A 23,275-nucleotide genomic window follows, 5' to 3' on the forward strand; every position below is an offset into this window, starting at 1 on the left:
AAGGTGGTTTCAGTGTTCCTTGTTGAGCATTGACCTACCAGTGTTCTATCCTCCACCTCACCCTTCTCAGGATGAGGAAAGGCTGCACAGGCTTGAAATGAAGAGGGCGCTCAACTTGTACATGGCCAGGACGGCAGCGTTTAGGCCGAATAACCACCCTTTTGTGGCCTTTTGACTATCTAGGAAAAGTCTGTCAGTGTGCAAGCAGACCATTTTCTGCTGGAACATTCTCTGCCTTGCAGAGTGCTACCAAAAAGCAGGAAAAGAATTGCCACCAGGTATCAGAGTGCATTTCACCCGGGGCATGGCGACATCCTCCACATTGCAAAGGGTTCTGCCAGTGAGAGAGAGCTATGTCAATCAGCGACGTGGTCGTCCATCCCTCATATTAACTAAGCATTATTGCTTCGATGTGGCGCGTGGCACGCCGTTCGATTTGACAGTGGTGTTGCAGAGTTTTCTTGCCTGAGGGCGTTCATCTTGCCTACGCCCCCTGTACTGCTTTGGGAGTCTATCAAATTAGGAATCCACAGGAGAATGCAGTCCATTGAAGAAGAAATTACTTATTGAAAATGTTCTTTCTATATATTCTTCAGCATATTCCTCATCACCACCCCCATCCTGACCCACTATGAAAGTGGTCTGCTGCCGTTTCTGTTTGCTCTCTGCTACTGGGATGACAACTTGAGGCTGTAACTATTGGATTTTAGGCACATTTTTGGTGCTTCATTAGCGTTGTACTGTTGGCCTGTTGCTCTCAGTAAGGTGGCTGATCCTCACAAAAAAACAGCAACCTCCTTTCCCATTCTCCTTCACATTTGCTCTTTCCAGCAGACTAAGGTTTGATTTCCACTGGCAGGGGCACAATAAGCCACGGACAAGTACTGCACATTTGAAACTACTATGGTGGTGATTCATTGCATTACATAAACATATTAACATGCCATGCAGACAACCGCAGACTTACAAGTGATACAGGCAATAATGAAAAATGTATTCAATAATGTACCTACCACCCCCACCACCAGGTGGAGGATGCTTCTCACGAAGTTTTGCATAGCATGTCATTCTTATAGTGATTTAGAAGCTTAATAAGATTAGCTACTTACCAATATGTCTTTTTGCAGCTTGTATCTACTTTACTCGTATGAGCCTAAGCCAACCACACCTTACATGGTCATGATTGCGAGCCTGTAGTTATGGTGAGTTGATCTCCGATAGGGAAAGACCATTTTGGCCAGTTCATAACTTTAGAGTTGCTTGAGGAATGCGCATGAAACGTTATAATAAAGTTTAGATTTTTTTTTCTGTTTTTTTAAAAAGTTGCATGAGACTTCATAATGGATGGGCAAAGTTATAGAGGGGTTCCCAACTTTTTGGAAAATGACATTGACTTCCACTATTGCGGAATATCTGTAGTGACTATATCCCAAACTGTTGGACAGCTTGTGCCAAATTAATCTCGATAGTGTACTTTCCCAAATTTGGTGTAAGTCCATGCAACAGTTTGTTTTAAAAAAGTGGGGTGTAAAGCGAGTGCGGCCAAGGTGGCAAAGGGGAGGGAGCGTCTCTTAGGAGCTCCGTGCAGCTGTGCTCAAGACAGATATCCTATGCCGACGATCGCACGTGGAAACTGTTTATCGTGCAGCGAATTCCCCCAGGAAGGGATTGTAAGCTCCACTGAGAGGATTGGTATCCCCGGGCCTGACGGGTGAGGCGTGTCGGATTGGAGAGGGGCCAGCACACCTTAGCACGGTCCCCGGTGCCAGTGTGAAGAACCAAGTGGCGTGCAAAGGCGGTGATGGTGCAGACATTTCTGGCAACCCCCCGATTAGGTGGGTATCCCCCACAAACGGTCTAACCTTGGAAACGCATGTTTGGTGGTGAGGAATAATCAGGCGGCTTTGGTGTCCATGGTGAGAAGAAGTCAGTGGCCATCTTTGAGGAGGGCAGTGATCACTGTTCGGATATGAATGTTGAAGGCATAGCAGAGGCTGCCTTTTTTGTCTCGGGCAATGAGGCTATCAAGTAAATGGCAACACGGAGCACACAGGATTTCTAAGGTTACTACATATAAACGTACCCCTGAAACCGTAATAACCCCAACGGCATATCATTTAGGCAGTCAAGCCCATGACATCCTTACCGAAAGTGATAAGCCAGTTGAGCCCTGCTACTCTAGCCCCTAGTCACACCATCAAGAAGAAGAAGAATTATTATTATTATTATTATTATTATTATTATTATTGGGACCCTGTAATGGCAGTGCTAATTCGTATTGAGAAGTAGTTAGAAGGGTTGGATAGCAAATTTGATATATTGAATGACAAATTGTTGCAGTTTAACACAAGAACCTCCTCACTCGAACAGAAAGCCATTGACTTTGAAAAACAGAGTTCCCAGTTGTTCCTGAAACTGGAGTGTATGTCTAAGGAAGTGGAAGCGGTCATTAAGGGTAATAGACTAGTGCACACTAGACTAGAAAATCTAGTAGGGGCTAAGCAGATTGGTGTGCTTGGTCTCCCCTCAGGGGCAGAAGGGGATTACCCAGCTTCCTTTGTCGCCTCTTTGCTCCCGGTTTGCTTGACTTGGAGGTGGAGAAGGACCCCATATATGTGGATAAATGTTACAGAAATGTGGATAATCCTGCCAACAATAATGCAGAATCGTCTGGGGGCACTGTATTAATTGTTAAGCTTTCGGATGTTCGGGACAAGGAGAGAATCTTGAGGGTGGCGGCTGCATGGGACGACTTGCAATACCAAAAACAGGGTTTTTCTGTTTCCTGATTTGGCGGTGACTGAGAAGAGGTGGAAGAAGCTCAGCATACCTTTCTTGCCTGAGGTGTGGAAGCGGGACATCTTCCGGGAAAGTATTTTTTCGGGAATGTTGAGAGAGCAGGAGAGATACTTAAGTAGATTCCAGAGAAAGCCACTGCAAAAACTGCTGTGAAATGAAGGGACAGTTATGGTAGTGCTCTGTAGGTGCGACAGTTGGGACCCCCACAGGCTGTTTAATTAACAGGATCTAGACCTTGCTTGAGGGCCTTGTAATGTGGTTGTCCGTAATGAATATGGCCATTGGAGAAGAGAAGGGAGGTCTTTGTACTGCGTATGCCCCTCCAGGTGGCTGAGTGATGGGTTTGGGCATTGGTCCACTATTTGATTTTTAGATTCTCTGTTCGTTGAGATATATACGCCCCGTGTGGCCTTATTACTGCAAGTGGAGCATGTGGAGAGACACTTGGGCAATGTAGCCGACATTCCACGACAGGACTAAAACGTAAGTCATGTGGGTGATTCGGCAGAGGGGAGGTGGGCGGAGTTAACAGATTGGAGGTATCTCGTTTTTTGGGGGTACAGGAGGGGTTCAGTAAATGGTTTGTGTTTTCTTATGCTGTGGTGAGTGCCCTTGGTTCCATGGGGAAGGTCCTGAGCGCTCCCGTGGCTTGTCTTCATACCGATCACTTTCTTTTTCCCTTAAGGTTAAAGAGGACTATCAGGGAGACCTTGGATCTAGTGTCTGTAATTTCTCGTTTCTTTAGACACACATTTGGAAAGTCTCTCATGTTCAGGGGCCTCTCCCTTGTTTTGTTTGGCACTTTAAAATGCAATAAACTTTAATGAAAAGAAAAGTGGGAGGGAAATTGCATGATATCTGGGTTTGCTTTGCATACTTACTTCTGGATGTCCTCGTTCTCACACTTTCAGGGAAACTGATTTGATTTTTAGGGAACATGTACATTGATTGGTTGTTGGTATGCATATTTTTTCAATCATTTGCCATTGTTGGCTTTAAACTTTTTCAGGTCTTAACATTTTGAAGTAAAATCGACAATTTGTGGACCATTTTTAAGCATATTGCACCCATTTGGGGACCACCTCCACTCGCTTAGTTTTGGGGAGTCCCAAAGTGCTGTAATATGCCCCGACACTGGCAAAAGACACAGATTTTACTGTGAACTTTATGAACTGGGGTACATCTTGGATGCAGTTCACGGACCCACAGTGACAGATTGTAGATCCTTGGGCAACCTGCCACCCCAACCTTAGTCAAAGGGATGGGGGGAGCGGGTAAAATGCCCCAAAACAGCAATGTCAATTCTTAACACAAAATTAAAAGACCGTAGGTGGGATTGTATTGTTGTTGTATTGTATTGTTTGTTTATTTATTTATAGAGCGCACTGGGCCATTAAGCAACTGGGCGCTTGCAGAAAGTAGAATCTTATGTTACAGGTGCATAGATATTATACATTGTAAATGTTATAGAATCATAAATACAAGATTTCTTGTGTTACAAGGTTGTATAGCTTACAGCTAGTATATGTAACAGTTTCAAGTATTATACAATAAATATACAGAATATTCAGTACCGTTGAGGTTTAACAGTCATTGGTATGAAGCCAGAGTTTGACATTAGCTTTGAACACATGGAAGGAAGGAGTAGCTCTAAGTGAATCTGGGATGGAGTTCCAAAGATGGGCTGCTAGTATTGGGAAGCTGGACCCTCCAGTTCTTTTCAATTTGAAGTTAGGGACCTTCATACTATTTGATTGAGCCTTTCTGATGGGTCGTTCAGAGTTGTGCTTTGTGAATTCCTCTGCGAGATATGCAGGAGCTTTATTATTCAAACAATTGTGTGTAATATTCAGAGTTTTAAGTTTTATACGGTCATTGATGGCCAGCCGGTTGACGGCTCTTCTTTGGTCAGGCTGATGTATGGGGAATATTCCCCCTGAGTGGTCCCCAAAACCAAGATGTTTGGGGGCCCTAGCGGGGCATAGTAAGCCCCAAATGGCAAAAGAAATTGATTTTAACACATGATTGATCTCAGCTGGAGCTGGCTCACCCATAAGGGGGCTCTCTGATCTAGCCCATGGGCCAAGGAGTGAATTTCAGGCCTGATCTTCTCATCCGGCTGTTACCCAGAGGATGCAGATACAGTGGTATGGTTCGTGGGCTTAGAGGGAGTGGGAGTCTTAAGTGAAGCCTGTATACCTAGTCATTATGCAGGGTTAATTGCCCACTTTATCTGGGGAATGGCATTAAGCCATTCCCCAGTCCAACCCATCCAAAGTAGCAGCTTAAACCCATTGTGGATCAATCGGCCACTGGTCAAGTGGCCACCATGCCTTAGCTTGGACTTATGTCAAGCAATGGGAACCCCCCAGCCAGCTGCTGCGCTCACAATACCTGGCCTTCAACAAGACCCAGTGTCACGTTGCCTGGGGCATGCGCTTCTTCCATGGCAAGATTGCCAGCGGCCAGTGACCTTTTTTACTCGTATGTCAGTCCCATTTCCTCCATCCTGTATGGACGTCCCTCGCGAGGGATGTGAACTGAACCTCTCTTCCACCTGAAAAATACTTTTCCCCTTTAAATTTACTGGCGCGTGGGGCGTGGTTGCGGAGCACGGGCCCCCTTAACACCACCCACTTGCACCACACCTCAGTCCCCTTTTCCGCTTTGACGGGAACGGACCGCTCCAGCAGCCCTCCTGGGTGAGGCCTAGGCTCGTTATTCCACGCACTTCGCCACTAGTTTATCTAACTCTTTTTCTTTCTATTGCAGACTTGGGAACACCATACAAGGGTGCCCTACCTCTGTCCCCCTTGCATGTCAGCCCCATCATCGTTCAACGATTTCTTCCCGACAGCAGATCCCCATGCGCTCTGTTTTAAATGCCTTGCTGAGGACCACGGCTGGGATGGATGCTCTACGTGTGATCCCCTCACGCCCAAGTCACTCAAGCACCAACTCGAGGGTTGGAGGGAACTCTTCAATAGGACTCTGACGCAGAACATTAAAGGCTACGTCCGGTGAAGACACAGATGACAGGTGCATTGTTTTCCAAGGCACCTTGCAGAGGCGACGCCTTCCCCGAAAAGCCCTCTGGCGGGAGGGGTCAGCCTGGCCCTCACACCAGCAAGGAGAACGCTGAGGCTCATGGAGCTACCGGCCTCACGGCTGAGGGGTCTAGAGCCCCTACCGGTACTGAGCTCTACGATCACCAGGACATGTCCCAAGGGGCATCGCCCTGATACCGGGTCCTTACCCTGAAAGGGGCCCCTAGGGGTCCCTTGCGATATGGAAACAAGGCAATAACCATACACGAAAAGATGCGCCAGACACGAGGTTTAAATTCCCAATGCTAGGGTGTATTGCAAGCAAAATAGTCCCAATTGGCCAACTGTGGTCTCAAGCACCACGACGTGTATTTTCTAGACCTCGAGGGACGCAAGAGACCGAATTACGTACATCAGTTACATATATACAAAATGCATAACATACAATCAGCTATGTCATGTTTAACGCCCCCCTTTTATTGAGTTTCTTTGAACGCGGGATGATGATGGACATTTCCGACGAGCATGACAATTATGACACTTTCGATGTCTATTCTAGTAACAATGTGCAATTTAGAAAGTGCAGAGGCATCTTCTAGTTGTTGAACAGAACACGGTGCTTCTGTTCTTGGAAGCAAGCTGCACACGGTGGAAGAGTCACATTCCAAACCTTGCTATCTATGAGGTGCTATTTGTGTCCTGGGAGCCGACACGCGCTAAAGTGTTTTGTGAAGGGGGGCCGTAAGAGGAGCATAATTCAAGCCTTTAGCTGCTTTATTCTAACATATTCTACCATAGTACGAGACTGGCTGGCAGCTGTGAAATGATTAAATGCCCTGCACCTCTCCCTCAAGGCTACAGAGAGGGAGCGTGGGCATTCCTTTCTGGGCTGCTCATGAGGAGTTTCAACCAACTCCTCAGTCCTGCGGCCTTGCCCTATTCATATTCAGACAACAATGTTAACAGTTGAGCAGAGTAAGCAGAATTCGCATGAATTGCAAGCTGCAAAGCCGTTTAGACAGAAAGCAATGAGCAATGGTTAACAAGCAAAATGGCGATTCTTGCTACGTTTAAAATGGCCGCTTGTTGGTCAAGCATAGCAATCTGTATTTCTATAATTATGTGCATAAAACGGGTGGCCTTCGGCCATCAAGATACGTCTGTCATCCAAATGAAGGGTATTCACTTTTCCAGATTGACAACCCAAAGGAACGCCTTCAAGCATAGCCAGCTCTATCGGCCGGGATGCCGAGGGCTTAACGCTGACCGGGTCTACGCCCAAGGTGCAGGTCAGGCCAGAGCCGAAGGCGCAGACAAAATGGCAGCTAGAGACAAAATTGATGCCCCTCCCGAACCTCACAGGCGGGAAGCCTCGCAAGTGGTCGCGGAGGCCTGCCAGCCCACAGAACAGCAAAGGAGAAATGCGGCTCCAAGGACAGACTGGACACCTGTCACCTGGTCTATGTCTTACCCTAACATCCCGGGGCCCGGGTAAAATATACCCATGTACGGACGGGCTAGGCAGACAATTGGCATATTCGCCCCCTCCTCCCGCGCAAGACCGGTTGCAGCCAGCCTGTGAGGACAGGTTTTTTTACAAGTTCATGACACTCATGCGCTCCCCACAGATGGGCACAATCCTCAGGGGCATTATCAAAGACATGTTGCCACTGGCTGCCACGGCGCAGCCAACCGCAACACACCTCATGCCTCCCCTGCAGGCTGCACTGCTGCAGCAGCCCAGCACAAAGGCTCCAGTAACTCTGGTGTGGTCCTATACCCCCACAGAGGAACCCCTGAGGACAATAGACCAGCAGGAATCAGACGATGAGCAGGATAAGCCCTCGTCCGCAAAAGTCTTTCATAACAGAATTTGCTGGCCTGTCAGAATACCTGGTGATCCACCAGTCACAACAGGAGCTCCTCGTAGCTGGAGTACTGGCGGAGGTCCTCTGCATCAAGGCTGAGGCTCGGTCGGGCATCCCCCTTCAAAAAGATGTGGAGGCTTTTGGCCAAAAAGGGCTTGCTTTAAGCCCCATTCCACACAACCGGTCAACAAGAAGCTTGACGCTAGGTTCACAGCCCCTGTCATCAGTAATCGCTGCAGCATCTATGTATGCCAAACCCCAGGCTTCCTCGTCCAGTACCGCTCTACGGCCCTGCTCAAATAGGATGAAAAGACCCTTAATTCATATGGCAAGAAGGTTTATTCAAACGCAGGCCTACATCTCAGGCAAGCCTATGCAGATGCAATCCTCGCTGCGGCTAACCAACGGCTGTGGAGGGAGATCACAGAATTCCTGCCCGATGTCCCACGGTCAAACAAACCTACTTTAAGGCAGGCCTCACGGAGGTGAAAATCGTAGTCCAAGATATGATGGCGGCATCAGTGGGACACATCGATATGGTGAATAAGGTGATTTGTCTGGCAACAGACATTAGGTGCACTGCCTGGTTGAAGGCCACTAGGTTCAACCAAGATGTCCAGGACAGAATCCTCGATCTTCCATTTGAGGGGATGTGGGGGGAATCTTTTCCATGCCTCAACCGATGAGGAGCTGGACAAAAAGAAGACTAGCTCCCAGACAGTAATGTCTCGGGCCATACTGACAAAATCGGCCACTAAACCAATCGCTCAATCCCAGTCTCGCTCGGACAAGGGGCGCTCATTTGGCAGCTTTCGAGGTTTCAGGGCCAAAAAGCCAGGCTGCCGGAGAGATCTCCTAGTCAACACCAGAGAAAGCACCACAAAACGGCTCATAAGGGGTTCTTTCAGTCCCTCTCCTCTCCAGCATCCTTTGACCAAAAGAAGCAATGATGCTCCGCGTCGGGTCCAAAGCGCCCCAGTCGGGGGCAGGCTGGCCTTGCACAGTTAGGCTTGGCCAGCGAAGTTTGCTGACTCCTCTGTCCTCTTAGTAGTGTGCTGGGGCTTCGGCTACCTCTTCCCTCTCTGCCATCCCAGTTCCCTTCCACTCCCACAGATTGGCACACCTTTACTCTTAGCGGAGATTCGCTCCCTTGTCGAGAGCGAATCGGTAGATCAGGTTCCCCCCACCCAGCAGGGGCAGGGATTTTACTCCTGCATCTTCGCTATCCAGAAGAAGAACCAGGCAGGCCTGCAAGTGGTTGTGGATCAATCTTCACTGAATCTTTTACCTACCCTTGCAAGAATTTAAGATGGTGACGCCACGTTTGTTGCCAAGACACTGGGGGGAGACTGGATGTGTTCCCTGGACCTGAAGGACTTGTATCTCCACATTCCCATTGTGCAGCCTCACCAAGCCTTCCTCAGGTTCACGGTCATGGGTTTGCATTTCCAGTACAGAGTTCTGCCCTTCGGGATAAATTCAGCTCTGAGGGTCTTCACAATGCTCATGAATGTGGTGACGGCTCTCCTAAAATGGGAGGGGTTACATGTCTACCTGTACCTCGACTGGCTAGTCACGGGTTCTTCTCCGGAACAGGTCCGGTATTCAGCAGACCGACTCATCTCCACCCTGTTGGAACTGGGGTTTTCGATAAAATACCAGAAATCTCGGCTCACCCCTACTCTCAGGGGCTGGTTTTTCTGAGCCTGCTGTGGGACACACAACAGCAGAGAGTGCTCCCCACGGGGGAGAAGGTGACGGCGATCAGATATGCAATCTCCCATTTCCACAGCCGATCGAACACCACAGCCTGGTGGTATCAACACCTTCTGGGGGGCTGGCGTGTCTCCGGCAATCCCCAACACCCGGCTCCGCATGAGGAGGCTCCAGCTGCATTTTGCAGATTCCTGGGACCAGGAATAGGGCCATCAGGAGACTCCCTATCGCCATTCCCTAGCACCTGGACCACGACCTCAGATGTTGGCAACAGGAGGAGAATATTCTGGTGGGCAGGCCCTTCCGCCCACGGCCACAGACTACACCATTACCACAGATTCATTTCTCCACAGCTGGGGAGCCACCCTGGGAGTGCACTCGGTAAACGATCTTTGGACTTTGACGAACCGGCAGAATCACATCAACTGGATGGAACTTATCGCTATACAGTTGGCACGCCGTTCTTTTCAGTAGACCTTTAGGGGCAGGTTGGTATGCATGCATACAGACAAGACAATACGACCTACATGTTTTATATCAACAAAACAGGAGGTACCAGATCCCCGCCACTGTGCACATTGACGCTGGACATCTGGGAATGGGCCATCAGCCATGCAGTGTGGCTCTCGGGGATACACCTTCCCGGGGAGTCCAATCTGGAAGTGGACATGCTCAGCTGCTTGGCCGTCGAAAATTATGAATGGCAGCTGAACGGGAGAGTTTGCCAGGAAGTGTTCAGCCGATTGGGTCACCCAACAACAGACGTAGTCACGACAGCTCACGATCGGATGTGCCTGCAATACGTGTCCTGGGGGGAGGGGTTAGGGGACACGACTCTCGAGGACGCTCTCCAGCTACCAGGGGACGGGATGTAGGCATATGCATTCCCTCCCACACCGCTCGTGAACAAGGTTATGAGCAAGATCAGGACTTCTAAAAACCTCACGATCATCCTTGTGGCGCTTCGCTGGCCGGTGCCCCTGGTTTTCGGGCCTACGGCAGATGTCACTTCAGCAGTAGATTCTACTCCCCTTCCAGATGAGCCCTCTACTAGCGCAACAGGAAGGTGCAGTGCTACACCCCTCTCCAGAGAGACTAGCCCTAGCGGCCTGGTTCCTGAGCACCTGACGCTTCAGCACCTACAGCTGTCTTCCGACAATCTGGAGATCATCCAAAATGCCAGAAGCCAGGCTTACATGCAATCCGTACAATAGCAAGTGGACAAGATTCTGCTTTTGTGGCTAAGGAACACAGGGCCAACCCACTGACATGCACACTCGACCAGGTTTTGTCATTTTCGGCCTATCTCGTCTGGTCTGGTGTCCAGGTTGATACCTGTACAACGTACCTGGCTGCTATCTGAGTTTATAGAAAATCTGATGCTCTCCTCTCCTCGTCCAATCCTGTAGTTAAAAGGTACCCCACGGGACTGACAAGGCTGTTGCCTCCGGTCAAGCCTCCTCATCCAGTCTGGGACGCCAAATGTAGTCCTAAGCGATATCGCGCATAAACCATTTGATCCCATGGCCATGGCAGACATTAGGTTGGTCACGCTAAAGACAGCCCTTTTGGTCGGGCTTACTTCAGGTGGTTTCGTCCTTCCACATCAACAAGGAGATTGTGCTCCCCACATTCTTCCCGGACCCCAAGGAAGATGCAGAGAAGACGCTCCACAGCCTAGACGTCAGGAGGGTGTTGAAATTCTATCTCAACAGAACAAAGGGCATCCGTAAAACAAATGCACTATTTGTAACATTCAGAGGATCTAAGCCTGGGCAGCAGGCCTCCAAGGCAATTATTGTCACCAATTTAGGTAGTGCGTATAGCACAGGCAAAACGATGAGTCATGCTAGTTGGTAAGTGTTGTAGTGTTGATTTTATTGGCATGAAGTTGCTATTATTGTACTGAGCACTAGAAGTGATGCCCACATAGAAAAAGCTGGCATGTGTTTCAACCATCATCATGTGATCATCACTACTGGTGCTCAGTACAATACTAGCAACTTCATGCCAATAAATTCAACAATACAACACTTGCCAACTAGCATGACTCATCTTTTTGCCTGTAATACATGCACTACTGTAACTGGTGACAACAAGTGAAGTCCAGTGCCAAGACAGTTAGGGTTACCTACCCCCTTTTCATACATATTTGCCGAAGAGGTCAGGCTCTCCTCCCAAGGGCGTTGTCAGTTCTAATTGCCCATACAGGATGGAGGAAAGGGGATGGGACTCACCGGAGTTACAAACGTATTCCTAGTCCTTAGTCCCCTTTACTCCATATGTCCCACCATCCATCCCTCTAAAATAAGGCAAGTGACTTTATTAGACTTTAAATACAGCTGACGCGTCATAAGGGGACTGAGGTGTGGCGCTGGTGGGCAGGGTTGAGGGAGCCCGTGATGCTGAGGCCACGCCCCCGGGCGCCAGTAAATTTAAAGGGGAAAAGTGTTTTTCTGGTGGAATAGAGATTCTGTTACCGTGCATCGCGAGGGACGCCCGTACAGGATGGAGGAAAGGGGAAGGACCAGGAGTACTTTAGTCATTCCAGTGAGTAACACTTAATGTCTTGGCCATGCTCTGTGTTAGGCAGAATTATATGCAGTACCGTTTGAGAACACTACACACAATTAAGACTACAAGTGACAGTACAATTTCACCTTTGGTAAAAGCCTGTACTACACAGTTATAGTGGTAGCAGTAGCGGAGCAGCCAGATTTCTCTCAAGAGTAAGTGAGCAGTACAAATAGTTACACAAAGGACAGCAATTACTATGATTCAGGCAAACACTGACTCAAGGGTTCTAAGTAAAATAATATATATTTATTTACTCAACAGTTGTATAACATTTCACTATTCTAAGCAAGTTACAAATCACAATCATAAATACACCACACCACTTCCCATAAATTCCAGACAAGTTAAGCTCACAAAATGAAGTGGGAGCAAAATGGCACTCCAGCAATTTAAAAGGGAGGGAAAGACAAAGTTATTAGCCATTAGGCAAAACCAACAGGTAAGTACTCAGGGCAATTGAACAAGAGAGACTACAGTAAGAAGATCAGCTAGTAAAGGCTTAGGGCCAAAGTCAATGGGTCAAAAGTCTTTTGCTCAAGATCACACAGTTCAGGGTAGTTCGCGGTAAATTTTGTGGCACAGATTCTGGATGAGGTTGGTTGGCAGAAAAGTTAGTTCGAAGAGAAGGACAAGCCCTCAGATTGGAGAAAGATTTCAAACACTTTCACCGCAGCTGAACGAAACGGACAACCGGATTTGCACAGTACCTTTAAAACGGAGAGTGAGCTGTAGGCGGACGTTCCTGATGGTTCCTGCAGGCTTACGGTTCCTGAAGCGACTGTCGGACTGACACGAAATAGAAAGACAGGAGGGTCCTGCGCCGTCAAAGGGAAGAAACCAGCAGCAGAGCAAAACAACGGATAAAAGGTGCGCTCCTTAAAACCCAAGCAGGCTCCGACTTTCCTGGCTATCCGGCCCACTGTAGCTCTGTACAGCGAATTCGACCAGAGGAGGGGCCCTGGCTTGTAGTTTGGGTGAACTGGTTGGTCCCACCAGCTCAAGGGAAGAAGTTTCCTGGAGGATATTCGCTGTCGTCGGATTCGGAGATTCAGACCTGCTGCAGGGCTTCACTGGGAGGTTCAGTCGTGGCAGGGGTCCTCTTCTTCCAGTTCCTCGTTGGTTCTTTCGTTCCAGTGGCTACTCTGCCTTTCCAATCCCAGAGACCTGCTTTTTATGCAGTTTTCCCCTATTCAAACTGCCTGGCTGTCATTCGCACAGCAGGTTGTCTGGCCTGGCAAGGCAAGAACCCTTAGCCAATCAGACAAGAGTGCGACTTGGGTTACCAAGGCAACCCATGGCAGGGGTCTGAAGATCCCTCCCTCACATCCTGCCTACCTAGACTATCGGGCGCCTTAAGGAGGGCTTCTGTGCAGAAGCCAGCGAAAAGACTGTGAACAAAGGAATTATCCCCTGTTTGGCACGCAGAGAAAAACACAAGAAAGACTAACAAAAAGAAATGGCGAATAAACCCAGCTGGAACCAAAATAAAATGTATTTGGTCAAGCGGGTTTATATTCGAGGCTAATATAATATCCTAAAACAATGCCACGTGTATATAATATAATCGTGGTACAAAAGTTAGGATAGTTACCACTGCCACCAGCCAAGTCTTAATGTTAAGGGAGTGAAACAAGGCTCCAAGAGGCACCGCCAAAAAGGGATAAGTGTTAACCCTTTCCAATACTCCATGTAAGATGGGGTGTACTGGGTCTGTGGTTTAAAGTGACTATATAAAGTTAATGGCAACTTTACCTGTTTCTGGGGGACAGTAGTCAGCCCCAGAAAAATGGAGTCAGTGGGACATCTCAAAGACAACCCTGTCTCACTGCACTGAAGGTTCTGGGTAACGCACACAAAAAGTGGTACTCATGGAGTAGGTGAGGCTGCAGAGCCCAAGATCACACAAAAAGTGAAAACACACACAGCAAAACACATTTAAGAGTGGGGAAAAAGCTCACTCTCTTACCAGGTGAAAAAAATAAATCTTAGAAATCCAGCAAAGCTTCTGAGGGACTCATTAGGTAAGGGAAATCAGCCATTTATGAGAATTCTCCCTAACACTCATGCCCTTCCAAGCCACTCATTTTGTATCTCTGGGCCACTGGTTATAACTAGTGGCATGTGCCGGTGACTACTGTGTCCCTGTGGACCAACAACTGTGTCTCTAGGCCTCAAACTTGGCCTCTGGCAATAAACCGAGTACCCCTGGCACCCATGTGGGAGCAACCACTTCCCTTGAAGCGTGGTATTGGAACACAAACCGGGAACCCACAGTGAAGATGGTGGATTCATGGCCTACCACTAGCCCTTTGGTCCCAATGTCAAATGGGCCATTGGCTCATGGCTTAGCTGCAGGCACCCAAGTGGTCTAGGTGGCTCAACTGGCTTTATTCGTGGGTGCTCACTTGTCGCGGACAAGTCCTGTACCCTGCATGTGCCTGTAAATATGGCTCTGGTCTACAGGCCAACCTTCGGACAGACCTGCTGACCCAAAGGTTAGCCCGCAGGCCAGGTCCATGGGCCTGGTGAAAAGACTGTTTTGTTTCCTTTTTCAGGGCATATTGAATACCGCCCCTGACCTTTCCTTGAGTCATTGGTAGCCCAAGGGGCTGTAAATTGCCTTGTTTGAGTAGTTTTCCAATGGGGTCCTTAGGACCCTATTCAAAATTCTGGGCATAACAATTGATTCTTCTGAATACCTTTCCTGGTCCAACCGATTTATAATTACAGATCCCTGAGCACAAATGGGCTCTGTTGGTCTGCAGGCAATTCAGGTGAACCCAGATAGTAGATTGCAGCCATTTTACCCAGATATACAAAAAAAACTGCGGCCCTGATTTGTGGCAAAATGAACAAACGCCCCCTTTCAGGACAAGACACCAGATCCTCGCGATAGTTGGACGTAAATCTGTCCAGCGGTTCCGTCTGTAGTTTAGAGCAAAGTTTTCCATGTGAAAATTTCATTGGAAACACAAATTTGACTAAACCTCACAAGTCGGGCATATATTATTTTTAGAAAGTTTCTTAATGACTTGTTGAACAGAGCCTAATGTATAAGCATCTCCAAAAAACTCACTTACACACACACACGCTTTTATGTTGCATTAAAAAATCTGTTAGCATACATAAGTGGCCAACTTTACTGAATCCCACAAACAATGAGACAAAAATGCAGTCTTTTTTTCTTCGGATTTTAGAGGCCATAGTTGGCTTGCTTTTATGATAAGTAACTGAAAAATGCACTGCAGATAATATGCAGTAATCCAGTTCAGTGATTCATGGATCTACTTTAGTGGGTTATAATACAAAGTGAAGTAACTGAGTGCAGTCATAGTGCGGACAATGCTGACGCCAGGGACGTATCTCTTCATAAAACACACCTCAGTAGAAGGATTTTGCCTGCCCCCTAATGTCCTATGATGTTTTGATGTCCTGCATATTTTTCCGATTAAGTTTTGAGTGCCATGTTGTAGTTCTATTTCCACATTCATTATTCTCACATAGACCCTTCAGCGGGTTTGCCATATATGATTATTTTTTAATGATGCCTTTCTTTCCACTTCAGCAGTTTAATCATCTAACACATGGCTGCTTCCCAGTACTCTGCATTCGCCTCCCCAATACCGAGGAGGGTCATGTGGTTTGTTTTAAGATTCTATTTGCAGCTTCAGAAGCCCATATTCCCTATCAAATAACATTTGTGTGGTGGAACCATTCATTTTTATTACCCTCTAAATTTGTTTATCCAGAGTTATCAATAATCATAAATAACTTGTTTTTTTCATGCAATGCTGTTTATACTCTCCTTACAGACAAAGCTGCTTACGCAGTACATATTGAACCTTGGCAAATATGATCAAAACTATGATATAAGGGATCGTACAAGATTTATCAGACAGCTTATTGTCCCAAACGAGAAGAGCGGTGCTTTAAGTAAATATGCCAAACGGATATTTCTAACTCAGAAACCAGCTCCTCTCCTCGAGTCTCCTTTTAAAGGTACGATCACCAATAACTTATGCAGCACAGTTTTCCTTTACTTAAGTTTGCATCTAGCGCTCTTCCAATTATTCTATGACACGTCTTTGAAATGTTTCTGTGTTTGAATGTAGGTAGCAGTGCTGTTTGAAAATAAACTGTATGTACAGCAGAGGAATAGGTGAAGTCTTAATTCATTGGCATCTTTTTGAAGATTTTTATGAAGTCACAGACCGGCCCCTTTGATTCTTGTTGAATCACTTTCTAACTTGCCCAGCATTTCAGATTGTTTCTGTGAAATTTGTTTTACTTTACAATGTAGCATCAAAAGTTAAAGTATGTTTTGAAATCCTAATCATAACCACAAATTGTATTTCTTCAGAAGGGTAATACATATGTGAGCTGTCTTCTAATGTACTTCCCTGTTTGTATGTGATATAACTTGACAAAGTTCGGTCAGGGATGAACCACATAGCAGAAGGGTTGTGCTATCCTCATTGGGGGGTGCTATCCTCATACACAGTGGGATATGTTGTTTATTGAACATATGAGAATATTGAGCTATAGTCCTGCAACGAGGGCTCTAGCAGCCATTAATGCTATATAGCAGATTGGTTAGTATTCTCTACGTCCTGGGTGTAATGCCCACACCACCTTTGGTATTTAAATTAGTTGCTGGTGCACTCTGTGCTGCTGGTATGCTTAGAGGGCAGCGCTCTGAAAAATCTGCAAGGAACTGAGATTAAGACACCTTGCCAGATGGACGGGCTCTCTGTTTCGTATGAGGCAACTGGGACATTGTGACCCCAAATCAGGTAGAGGTTAGCCAGACACTGTCCTCCTCACTGGATTACAAATAGCTAGCTTGGAACTGTATCCTTGAGAACGTGTTGAGATTTGACTAATGGGGAGACCGGTATACCTGACACTTTTGTTTTGTCCAATCCTGACACCTTGTTTTACTTGAGTTGGTCCCTGAGGGGAGTGTTTTGTCTAGTAACAAGGACAACCCTATAGATGCCATATTAGTTTTTGCAGACCCCCTTCCCTTTCTAAGTGGTGTAGGAAGGTAGGGCAGATATACAATGGAGTCAAAAGTAAAGTTTAAAGTGTGTCTGAATTGTTAGATCTGGTTTTAGGGCATGGGTTGGTCAAAAGCCAATAGGGATTAGGGAAATGATCTAGAAATAATACAGAATGGCTGTGAAACAGTTTCAATGGACTGAAGCCTCCCACAGATTCCTCTTCTGGATAGATCTCCTCCAGCGCAGCTGCTCTCATAAAATCTCGACAGAGGGTAAGGTGTAGCACGACTACATCTTCGTCGCTTCGTGCTATTAGACTAAATGACATTGGTGCCATGCTGTATTCTCGGAATGTTCTTCAATTCTTTCAGTGACATTATGCCGTCGGATTTCCAATGCTGCCATGCCATTGTGTCAAGCCCCATGCTGTCTGGTTTCAAATGCTGCCAGGACTTCAGTTGCAAGATATCTGTGTGTGTTGTCTGTGGACAGACTATGACATGGAGCAATGCGGCTCGTGTCAGTCCTTGAAAGTGCAGTGAAGTTGTTGCTCGGCCCACCCTGCCACCCCCTTCGACGTTGATGGGCCCATCAATCCATAAATATCCAAAGGCCAACACAGAAGAGCTGCCCTGGAGAAGAAAGACGAGATGGAGGGCAGGAGCCATAAAAAAAACTTAGAAGCGATCACTCTTACAGTGACTCCCACCCCATCTCTTCTTCCTCTTCCCACAAGAAGAAAAAAAGGGAATAATAGACTGGATGATGGTGACTCTCTTAAGCCAAAGTATGGGGTAAGTCTGATCTGTTCCGGGGACATCTAGGGTGGAGTTGGAGGAATTTAAACAGCGAATGTTAGATGTTGTTGTCAAGGCCACAACTCGTATGGCTTTGGCGGCATTGCCAGCTACTGCTCCCGAGGGAGCTGTAACAAAATGCAAAGGAGCCAGGTCGAATGCCTTCCATCTTGGCCCTCGGTGTCGATGACTGTGAATGTCAGTACATAAGAGATCGCATGCTGCTGCCACAGGTTCTACCCCAGTCGCAACACAGCTCCTGCCCCGCAGATGGCAACAGAGGTTTTCCAGTCCATGAAGTTGATTTTCGTCCAGGGTGACGCAATCCGTATTGGGTTTGAGACGCTGTCCAGGGTAGAACAGGACCCTCTCCTGGATGCCTTGACGGACCAAGCTGAATTCATGGAGCTAGCTTTGGGTTTTCATGACACAAGTGGGCTCGATACGTCCCACAATTTTAAAATGCAACCAGTCAGTGGCATACATACATACATTTCATTGGGCGATTGCTGAAGACTGTGGAGAAAGTAGTAGCGGCCCTGGGCCTCTGTGCCCCTTCGAAGCCACTGGTTCATTACAATACGATCTGGCAAACATCTTAACTAGAGGTCCTCTCTCCAGAGATGGCCCTTTCCATTTACTGCAGCTATTGTTGACTCTTGTGACATTGTTACAATGACCTTGCTAAACACCAGCTGTCGCTAAGGAGCTTAACAGAAAATATAAGCAGGTGCATTGTGATCAGGCTTTCCTCTCGACCATCCGATTCCTGAAATCCTAGTAGTTCATGCCGCTAGGGTTATTTTCAACCCATCCACTGGATAGGTAGGCGAAAAAGACTGATGCCCTGACAAACGATTTTTCTGTCAGGTAGCATGGTGCGGAAGGCCGTGAACACCTCTTGTGCTCTGGCTAAGTTAAAACACATATTATGGGATGTCTTGACGAGGAGACATCCTCTTCAAGTCGGCTTAGATATGGTCGGTCGATGGGGATGTCTGCAGTTATTTGCAGGACCCTATATCTTCTAGCAGGGTTTTCGCCAGAGCTGAAGTCGAAGCTGCTAGATATGGCATTCGATGGCACACCTCTTTTGGCACTAAAACTGTCCAGTCTCTGGTGCATTCAAAGTATCTAAAATTCTCCAGCATTGGATCTTACATAGATTCACATGCTGTATGAATATTTACTATTGTCAGTCTGTGAATTCTCAGTAATGGAACAGTTTATTTTTAAAACTGAAACTTTAATCACTTTAGTGCTCTAGCATAGTCATTTTGGGTCATGTTGCCCACAGCCGATAGAAAGGGCTCCCTGATCTCAAACCCCTGGAGGCCATCTTCATAGTTCTTACCGCTTATTCTGTTGGGAATCCTCAGAAATCTCTTTGATAAAATTGATGTTTTCTTATATTTTGATGCTATTTCTTCTCGATTCTTTCGACGCTTGTTGAATCCTTCACCCCAACGACATCTGGATTTGGCTCCTGTTCTGGTGGTAGTTGTCCTGTTGGCGTGGATTCTTATCTCTGACCATGAAGCCTTTATCTGGCATGGCAGAGACCAAGAGGGAAGAGCCTCTTCAATGTCTGTGGCAGATGCGGCTTGAAAAATGTGTACGTTTAAGACCTCTATGAGGATTTGCTTCTACTGTCTTCATCCGGCCCACATTATCCAAGACTGCTTCATCAGTCGTTTTCAAACTAGACGCTCCGAGTCCACCAATTCAGCTTAGTGCCATGGCTCGACGATGCCGAGGGGCCCTCTGACTCGGTCCGGAGTCATGCCTCACACAGGTAGAGCAGACCTGCCCAGCATATACTCCCTCTAGCAAGAGATCGATGTCACAAGCCGATACTTCCCGAGTAGGAAGTCTCAAAAGAACCAGTCGAAATAGGCATCAACTTTTTCTTTAGCTGTGGCCTCTTAATCAGCCTCTGTGTCCTCAGCAAAGAAACACTCTTCAACAACATCAACATTGATGCAAGGCAAGGTGGCTTCATCGAGGGTTTCACTGTTGCTTCATAAAATATCTTCAACGAGCCACGGAGTCCAGTCTCGGTCTATGACTCTGTCTACAGGCCATGCAAAGTCTGCGTCAGAGACAACAGTCGGAGCTCCATCGAAGACAGTGCATAGGACATCGAACACTACCCCATTGAATGCACAGTCGACGACCATACATAAGCCTTCGATCATGATACCGTCGACTGGCCGGAAGGCTACGCCTGCTACTCCGTCCTCACAGATGTCAACCTTGGCTGCCTTACCCAGGCCTCTGCTACCTTTCCATTTATCCTAGGGATTCGCTAAGCTCATCGGATTTTCCACCTGAGGATGTTCTGCAACCTGCCTGTGATTCTGACTTGGAAGGCCCTGTTGGAGTCTACAGGATTGTTTGGGGACATTCTTGCCCCAAGTTGCCCATGACACCATCAAGGGCAATCCCGGCACCAGTGGCAGTTCCCTTTACTGTTCTTGCAACCCCATCTCCTAAGGTTTACAGTTCTTGGTGTCGGAGTTGCAACACAGACTGGCTAGTCGGTCCGCACCTCCACAAGATCCGAGTGGATCATCTGTACCACAACAAGGCCAGAGTGAATCTCTTGCTGCTCCTCTTTGTCCCCCCCCCCGTTCCCTGGGACAGGCCCGCGCCCACTCTGGTGCACAATTATAAAGACACGAAATCCAACAGTGGCGTGTCACAAAGGGATTCCTTCACGCACATGACAGGCTTGGATGAGTTCGATGATCTGGTGCCCGGAGACGGCGAACCAGATGATGCACCTTTTCATGATTCCCCTTCTGAGATGCGGTCCTTCCATGCCCTGATGTTAAGGACCACGAAGATATTTGGTTTGGCTCCGGAAGAACAGAGGAAGGAAGGTTTCCTCTACCAGCCTCGGAAACAACCCAGATAATCAATGGTTGCTATTCCCGTGTTGGAAGGCATTTGGGAGGATGGTCTGCTGACCATGACCAACCCATTGTCAGGATCTGAGGTCCTCGTGGATTAGTATACCTCCGTCCCCAAGCACCAGTCAGAGAAGAGTTTAGCTACTTGCTGTCCGGTTATTGGAGCTACAGGTGGCATGAACAGAAAACACTGGGTCCCGGATGGCTGCAAGGAAAACACAGGGTTATGTATGCAAGGTACAAGGACGAAGACTGTGTATTATAGAAAGACAAAAAGGCACCTACCCGTGGGATTGACCGGTTACCACTCTAAACCTAACTGTTACCCCTGAAGGTGTTAAGATGTGGAGAAGAGGAGTTGTGAGATACCTCTGAAATCAGGGTCCACCATAAAGTTGAAGATAGAGCGTGGTACTTGGACAAGAATTAACAAAGTACTTGGTTCACTTGAGTCCGAAAAAATGAAGAGGCAGAAGGACAGAGAAAAGCAATCTGGGTGAGCAAGTTCCAAAATTCAGAGCAGTTCAGGTAAGCTTGTCCAACTTTCAGTGCTATGCGGATGATACCCATCTCATTTTCAGGCTACCCTCGGCCTCCTCCTCTCCTTCCCTCATCTCTGACTGTCTGCTATCCAGGAATGGTGTGCCGCCAATGACCTCTGCCTTAATGCTAGTAAGACTGAGATTATACTCATCGGCACACCCACTCCCTCCTTTCCTGCAGCTCTCTGGCCGGTTTCTCTTGGCCCTCTTCCTGCTCCTTACCTGCAAGGCAAAAAACCTCAGGGTCATATTCGACTCCACACTCTCCTTCTCTCCTCACATATCTGACGTCTCTAAGAAGTCACACTACCAGCTGCACCTCCTCAGAGGTATTCTTCCTTTCCTCTCCTTCCCCCAGAAGCTCACTGTCTCCAGAGCCCTTGTTCTCTCTAAGCTGGACTACTGTAACTGCCTCAATCTAAATCTGCCTGCCTCTACTCTCCGCCCTCTGCAACTCATCCAGAATAGGACTGCGAGACTTGTCCTTGGCCTCAAGCCCCTTGTTATTCTACTACCCCTGTACTGTTCTTCCCATGCACTTGCATCATCTGAATGACACCTGGCCTAGTAAGATGGTTGTCTGTCTTCCCTTTGTCCCCCCTCCCTGCCTCGTCGCACCTTGAAACACTTGTGTTTAGGCGCATTACAAATGCCATATCATATCATATCAAGCAGTCCAATTTAGTCACCAAATCCAATGAGGGCAAATCCAAAGATGAATCCAGAGCCAGAAAACGAAGTCCAGAGATCAAGAGATAACGTAGTTCAGAACACAGTAGTCGCCAATCGCTGTATGCACAGTTGAGAAGCACCGAACAAAGGAATCGGGCTCCTTTTATTCAATGGTTTCCTGGTCACGTGACCACCCTCCCCTACGGCCCTGAGTCACGTGACCAGTAAGCGAGTAGTGGGTATCACGAGAAGCGTCATGTGAGCGGCCGGGAAATGGGCAGAACCTCACTGGGATCGTAACTGCCAAGGTCGCCTCCAATGCAATCAAGGCCAAAACCGCCACAACAAGCAGGAAGCAGCAGGTCACCGGGCAGGACTGGAGGCAGAAGGTAATCGCGGTCCACGTGCAGGCACAGGTACAGATGACATATGCAACCTGCACCGCCGCAGAACCGGACTCCCCATGCTCAACTGGCCCGTCGACACATTAGGGATTCGATGCATGACGCCTATCCTCCAAGGAGGAGAGGTTTAATCAAACAGATAGGGTGCTGGGCTCTGTGCCAAAATGCCACAGGATACAGCCCAGCCCTTACTCTATGGTATCTGCGGCAGCCCGCAAGCATTCGTCCAATCCCTCTCCACCTTGCTCTGCCCCCAACCAGATGGGACCTATTCTTGGTTTGCTTCCGGATGACAAGGAGGAGGCGTTTGTACTTAGTCGTGAGGGAGAAGCAGCTTCAGAAAATGCAATCTCCGTCTCTGTGGACATCACAGATAGTTTCCGACAATTGGGAAATGGGTCTGCCTTACGCAGGTTGGCTGGCTCAAAGCTACCATCTTCCAGCCAGAAGTCCAGGCAAAGGTGGTGGACATGCCCTTTAATGGAATTGACCTCTTTAACAAAAAAATGGATGTCGCTTTACAGACCACCAAGGCCGACACAGAATGCCTGTTCTCTTGGTATTCTGCCGCAGCGCCACCAGTCCGATCTCCAGGATGTCAAGGGACTTCCGCTCCTCATACCCCTCCCCATCCCGCTCCCCATTATACTGGTTCCCTTTGTACTCTGCGTCAGACACCTACAATCTAAGCCCCAGTCTTACTGAGGTAACCAGCAACAATGCAGCTCGTCACACACTAGGAGCCAGGTGACCAAACAAACCTGTCCCGACTCGGGTCCAGCCCCCCCAAATTTCACACCCAAGTGGGAGGGATGCTTTTCCAATTCGTCGACCGGTGGAAGTCCATCACTACAGACAGATTGGGTGTTATCCCTGATCCAGCAGGGCTACACGCTGGAGTTTGTCAAACAACCACCCACGATCTCTCCCGTACA

General features: G+C 47.7%; 1 protein-coding gene across 1 annotated transcript in view; it reads left to right on the top strand.

Annotated features, from left to right (window-relative positions):
• AP3B1 (adaptor related protein complex 3 subunit beta 1) overlaps positions 1–23,275 on the top strand; it is a 2,743,269-nt gene that overhangs the window by 1,285,261 nt on the left and 1,434,733 nt on the right. The window contains exon 16 of the mRNA XM_069627424.1: positions 15,820–16,006. Coding sequence (XP_069483525.1) covers positions 15,820–16,006 — 187 coding nt within the window. The remainder of the gene's footprint in view (positions 1–15,819; positions 16,007–23,275) is intronic.

Source organism: Ambystoma mexicanum, chromosome 6p (assembly GCF_040938575.1).
Source record: "Ambystoma mexicanum isolate Mex_15411 chromosome 6p, UKY_AmexF1_1, whole genome shotgun sequence".
In the NCBI taxonomy this organism is placed as follows: Eukaryota; Metazoa; Chordata; class Amphibia; order Caudata; family Ambystomatidae; genus Ambystoma; species Ambystoma mexicanum.